The following is a 6,230-nucleotide window of genomic DNA, read 5'->3' as shown; positions in this document are numbered from 1 at the left end:
AGAGCATGACTTGCAGATGACAGGTAAATCATGCTGCTCAAGTACTGTGCTTAAGGAAAGTAATTCCCTGCATTTCCAGGACGTTCCCTTTTCTGATTTAAACCTGTACAGAGAGGGGAAAATGTCCAGGCATTTCTATCAGGCCACAACCTGAGCATTGGCTTGGTGTCACAGCTGCTCTGGCTCTGACCAGAGATGGCCCTAAGGTGGCATCTGGGCTGAATATTTTGGGTATTTATTATCCATAGGTGGCAGCAGCTGCCTGTGCCGGGCGGACGCTGCCCTAATCCCAAACCTGGCAATGAGTAACAGGAAAAACCAGGGAAAGGCATGGAAGGAGGAGGAGCGAGAGAGGGAGGAGGAAAGAAGGACAAGACTGAACACAAGTCCTGCCTGCTCCCTCCTCTGCAGCAAGAGGTCCCCAACAGAGGGAGAATTAGGGGAACACCTCCGTGGGGCAGGGTGAGGTTCTGTAGCACTCTAGAGAGCTCGAGTCTGTGTTAGTGAACAGGCTGCTAGAGAAGCTGCAGCTGCCCCATCCCTGGGAGGGTTCAAGGTCAAGTTGGACAGGGCTTGGAGCCCTCTGGATTAGTGGAAGGTGTCCCTGCCCACAGCAGAGAGTTGGAATGAGATGAGCTTGAAGGTCCCTTCCAACCCAAACCTGTGATTCTGTGATTCTGCTGCTGTGCCAGGACTAAGTACTGCCTTCTTACCCAGAGAGAAAATTGCTGCATACTCTGGTGGGGAAGGGGCTGCTCGGCAACCTTTTCTTGACCAAATTCCTGAAGCCACTGGGATGTCACATCCCTAGAAGGAATCTGGTAGCAGCATGGAGCCATTGGGGTACCCCAAACACCCACTGATGCTGGCCCATGAATGCTGGTGGAGTCCAGAGGCAGCAGCTCCTTCAGCTCTGCAGCTTTTGCTAGCTTCCAGAAATTTCTGCCAAGTTCAAAATGACACAAAAGGCTCTTCCTCAACAGCCCACACAAATGGCAGATAACAAAAGCCAGTTGCCAGAAGGTAATAGAGAAAAAAAAAAAAAAAAAAAAAAAAGAAACAAGAAACCAAGAAACCTTACTGAAAAGCAAACTGGAAGGAGTTGCAGTCCTAGGCTCTAGCCTAGAAGCTCCAATGAGAGGAAAACCAAAGAAATCTATCCAAATCTTGTCATCTGCTCATTTTAAAAGTACTATTTCTTGATCAATATAAATGAAATGTATCTTCCTCTTTTCCACACACCTGATATGAACAGGCTTTGTCCTGGCAAACCAGACTGGCTGCTCCATCAATTTCCCCCAGCTGCTCTGTCCTACCCATGCTGCTCCTGCTGCATCATTAAGGCAAAATGGAATTGATTTTGAGAGGAAAAGCAGAACAAGGCACGATTTTCTGGAGACTAATCCCCCTGAAGTAGCAAAGCCCCAGTTCACCCTTCATGGCTGTTGGGTGCAGCATCACACCCCCAGTGTAATCTGCTTAATGAGGTGTTCCTTTAAAAGCAGCCCCAAATGTGGGTCTAAGTGATGTCATTGCACAAAGGGACTGGGGCGGGTTTGTTAATTTCTGCTCTATCATTAATTAAAGCAATTAGCCTGCTCAGGCTCAGTGGGGTACGCAGTTGTCCTGTACCTGCTGGGGAGAATATAATCCATTATAAAATATAATCTTTATATCAATACACTCTAATTGCTCTGTACATTAGTAGGGGGATGGAGGATGCAGGAATATATCTCCAGGGAGTTGAGGAGGAACCTGAGAGACGACACAGGCTACACTAAAACAAAAGTGACTTTTCATGTCTGAAGCACTGAATTTTTAGCCTTCTATCATTCCCTTCTGGGCCAGAAAAATCTCCCAAGCCTGTGGAAATCTCCATGCTGTGTAGCCAGGCAGGGCTGGGAGCAAATGGGCTGGGAGTATGAGGACCCTGAAATCAAACCAATGATCAAGCCCAGTCACACAGCACAAAAACAAAGCCTTGTGCTGGGCATGAAAACAACCACGTGGCAGTTTAAACTGCCTGTTGGAATTTGTATATTCAAAGTCCATCACAACCTTTAGCCAAATCCTTCCCCGGAAAGCGCTGAGTCAATATTATCAGTGGGGAAACTGAGGCACGGCTGGAGGAACTCGGCCCCCAGCGGGACCACACATGTGCTTGTGTTGGCCCTTAAACCTCTGGGGTAAATTTTGGAAATAATCTATTTATTTACAGACTTGTGGTGCCAAGGCTTTCCCTGAAAGCTGTCCTGGCTGCTTTCCTGGGAGGGTGCAATGTCCATGCCAGTGGCCATGGCAGTGGTCACTGTGGCCTTCTTCTTGGGTCAGCTGGGGACATGGCTCACATGGAGGGTCCCCATGCTGGGGTGGTTGTACCCCACTGAGAAACACACCCCTGAGGGCAGCTCGGCCCTTTTACTGCCCCATGAGCTGTGCAGGGAGATGGATGTCCTGGAGCAACCCAGGGCAGCCTCCCCTGGAACTGGCTCTTCATCCTGGTGATTAAAGAGTAACTCCAGATTAATAAGGAAAAACACAGACTGGGCAGGAATGAGCCTCGTTGCATGGGGACTTTGTGACAGAACCACCCCAGGCTGTGATGTGGGCTCCCTTCTGCCTTCAATCCCTAAAATGGTTAAAGCATCACCCCCAAAAAATATTCTTTCCCACAGCTGCACCCAAACTGCAAGGTTTCACTTCAGCCCTCAGCGTGCTGGGCTGCAAAGCTTTGCCCTGGAGCATTAATGAATTTTCAAGGAGAAAAAATGAGCAACATTTTAGGAATACCAAGTACCAAATTGCCTTTGTGGAGATACCTTAAGGCTCTGGCATCTCTTTGCGTGTTTTGTTCTCAACCCCATTTCCCTTGCAGACAGAAATAAATTTTCTGTGAAGTTTCTGTTCCTCTTAAACAGATTTGCTTCCTTGTACACACATCTGTTGCCTAGGGCCTCCCAGACTCACATCCCACAAAACCGGTGCTTTATGTAGCAGCACCTGTACAGGATGCTACCCCGGTACCTAAACACGGAGGAGCTGGTCTGCGGTGTGGGTCGTACTTTGGCCTTGCTGCAAGCTTTTCCTCTGAAATAAAGTGTTGTCTCCCAAAACTGACAAACCCCCGCCGAGCTCAGAATCCCTCGAATCCGTATTTATTTACTTTTCACGTCAAACACAGCATCGCTTGAGAAGAGAAAGAAACTTCTCCAGCTCAGAACTGGAGCTGAACCATCTCAGAGGTTCTTCAATCGCCCTCTCTCCGCGTTCCGGGCGTTGTTCGGCCGCTCCGCGTTGCTTTGGGGGGAGTTGTGTCCCCTCTCCCGTCCGCGACGATCGCGACAGAGGCAGAGGCGTGTCCGGGTCCGCCCCCGCTGTCGCTGCCGCTCCCTCTGCGGGCGGGTCCGGAGCGATAAAAGCGCGGAGCGGGGGCGGCTCGGCAGCGCCGCGGCTCAGGCCGTGCGGTGCGAGCGATCGGCGGCCCCCGTGCCGGACCCCCTGCCCTGCCCTGCCCTGCCCGCCGGACCCCGCCGGAGCCCTCCGGAGCCCTGCCCAGGTGCGCTGCCGGGGGGGGATTGGGATGGCCCCGAGCTTTCCCCGCTGAGGACAGGTTGATTCTCCCCTTTGGATGGGGCTCGGTGTCTGCCAGATGTTGGCAGCTGGCGCGTTTGACCCCCCTGAGCCTTTTTCAGAGGTTTTTTTTTTTTGTTGTTGTTGGTTTTTTTTGTTAGAGAATAAGGGGTCAGGCTGCGGGAAGAGTCAGCTGCTGGTAGGGAGGTGTTTTGTAGACGGAAAAGGGAAAGAACTTCTCCAGTTCAGAACTGGAGCTGAACAACATCAAAGGTGAAGGGGGCAGGTTTGTCCCGGCTGTGGGTGACGGGGAGGCTGCAGAGGACAGGCTGGGGCTGGAACTTCTTGCAGGAACACCTTCGGTGTGTGCCCCAGCTCAACATTTCTTTGCTCCTTATGCAACATCCGCCTGGGATTTTGTAACTCCAGATGTTGATCCAAGGAGGGGAGCTGGATTCCTGCAAGAAAAAACACCCGGGGAGGTGGGGTCGGGAAGGGGCTGTGCTCTGGGCAGGCAGCTGTGTATGACGGAATTATTTCAGCGCTGCCCGTAGCTCTTGGAGCTCTGTGGGTTTAATCCGTGTGCAGTGAGCACCAGCCACCGTTCCCGGTGCAGGGTTGCATGTCCCATTTCTCCAGTAGTCACACTGGTTCCATGAACACCCCTGCATCTTTTGGGGATGCAGGGGAGGGTGAGGGTGAGTGCTGACGGCTGCCTCTGTGCTCCCAGGTTTAGATCTGCACAAGAACCAAGATCAGGAACCATGGCATCCATCCCATCCAGCGGCTCTCTCATGGCCACGCACAACTATCGCAGAAGTAAGGGCAGGTTTGGGGTGCGGGGTGAGCATATGGGGGTCTCTGCCAGGTGTGGGGAGATGTGGCTCCAGCAGAGATGGAGCTGAGCTCAGGTCTGTGCCTTCAGCTGCAGCCCCATGTGATCATTTGGTGAGAAAAGGGGACAGCCAGCAGTGTCCCTGCTGCTGCCCAAACCCTCCTTTGGGCCCCCCAGCCCAGCTGTACCAGCTGGTGAGGGGACTCAAATCTTCTTCACTTGTTACTAAGGTTGTAGGGGATGCAGTGGACAGTTTCACCTTGCACTGTTGCTTCAGAAATGAGCTGCAAAACCAGTCTGGACAATGGTTGCTCCTGGTACCTCACCCGGGAGAGTTTCTGGTTCAATGGATTTCTTAAACCAGAGGGAATTAAAGAATTCCCATGAGATGAAACAAGCAGTAGGCTTGTAGCTGCTGTACTAAAAGCACGTGGATTATACACAGGAATTTGCATCCTCTTGGCGTTAAGTCATCTGCAGAGGCCTCTCAAAGCCACCAAATTTTGTCCTTGGGGTTGCAGGCTTTTTCCTATGGAGTTGTTCAGGTGTTTTTCTGCTCCCTGCAGCTGGAATCTCCCCAGTATTCCCTTCCTAGTGTTTTTTACTGGCCTGGCACTAAACTGGGCAGGTACTGGAGTGAGTTAGTGATGAGGCTGAGCCATATCACCCAGGCACAGCCTCACCAAGGTTGTGTTTTCCTTCTCATGGCACGACCATGGGTCAGCAGTGGTTCTGATGGCCATGATTTTTCCACAGGGCGCCTGAGCTCCACATCCAGCACCAGCTCCTGCAGCTCAGAGTACTCTGGGGAGGTCATCCCCCACAGCCCAGGTAAGTGTCACCTGTCCTGGCTCATGAGGACTCTGCTCCCAGTCCCTCCTTGGGAAGCCTTACCAGAGGTGACCCAGAGTGGGGTATACATGGGGCTGCCCAGGTTGCAGTGACCTGGACTCTCTCTATCATGCACCATTCCTCAGATCTGCCCAAGTCTGACCCCGGCCAGTGGTGGGCCAGCTTCTTCTTTGGGAAGACAACTCACCCAGCCATGACAACGGTGTCAGAGTCCCAAGAGAGGTGAGTGCTTTGAGGTGACACGGGGGAGCACCAGTGCAACACCCAGTGCCCTTGGGGATATATCCCTGCTGCATTCTGACCCAATGGACCACGTCCATGCCCAGGGCTCCCAAGCCTTTGCTGCTGGGATGAGTAGAGCGCAGTGATGCCGCATTTGGGAGTTGGCATGATGGCTGACTCTCTCTCTGCTGTGTGTTGCAGTTTGGGAGCTCTGCGGGTGGCCACTGGACCGATAGCCTGCGGGCTGGTGGCAGCCCCAGGCGCAGGACGGAGGCGCCACGTCAGCGAGTCCAGCGTGGGGCCCTCGGTGTGAGCGGGGCCGGCGGATGCTCCCCATCCTGGCAGGCACAGCCCCTCCCCTGTAGAGTAGTGGCTGCTCCAAGAAAAAGGTGCTGCTTTCTGATGGAAAACTGCAGCGACCCCGACGATTCCACTCCAGCCTTTTCTACTCCTTCCCAATGTAACTAAGCCCCCTCCAAGACTTGGTAACACCTTTTTATTACCTTAAACTCATACAATGGCAACGAATAAACTTGAGCAGCCTTTTAAAACACTCTGGGTTGTTTTCGTCCATGGAGGGGGGAGCAGAGCGGTGCTGGGGGTGTTGGTGGGGCTGCACCAGGACATAGCACAGCTCCTGACCGCAGCAGCAGGATCTAATGGTGCCACGTGCCAGCCTGACTCACTGGGCAGTGTGAGTTTTGCACATGAGCAGGATCTGGCTGGGCTGTGGTGGTGGTGCACACGCCTT

The 6,230-nt window shown here is 52.8% G+C and overlaps 1 protein-coding gene across 1 annotated transcript; it reads left to right on the top strand.

Moving 5' to 3' along the window:
* The first annotated feature begins 3,455 nt into the window (after positions 1–3,455).
* PPDPF (pancreatic progenitor cell differentiation and proliferation factor) lies at positions 3,456–6,016 on the top strand. Its single transcript, XM_062505116.1, has 5 exons — positions 3,456–3,556; positions 4,301–4,389; positions 5,162–5,236; positions 5,383–5,479; positions 5,681–6,016. Exons 2-5 carry the CDS (start codon positions 4,335–4,337, stop codon positions 5,790–5,792), a joined length of 339 nt encoding a protein of 112 aa, XP_062361100.1. The 5' UTR covers positions 3,456–3,556; positions 4,301–4,334; the 3' UTR covers positions 5,793–6,016.
* The last annotated feature ends 214 nt before the right edge of the window (positions 6,017–6,230 follow it).

This window comes from Cinclus cinclus, chromosome 18 (genome assembly GCF_963662255.1).
Source record: "Cinclus cinclus chromosome 18, bCinCin1.1, whole genome shotgun sequence".
NCBI lineage: Eukaryota > Metazoa > Chordata > Aves > Passeriformes > Cinclidae > Cinclus > Cinclus cinclus.
This window is presented reverse-complemented; position numbering and strand designations above follow the sequence as displayed.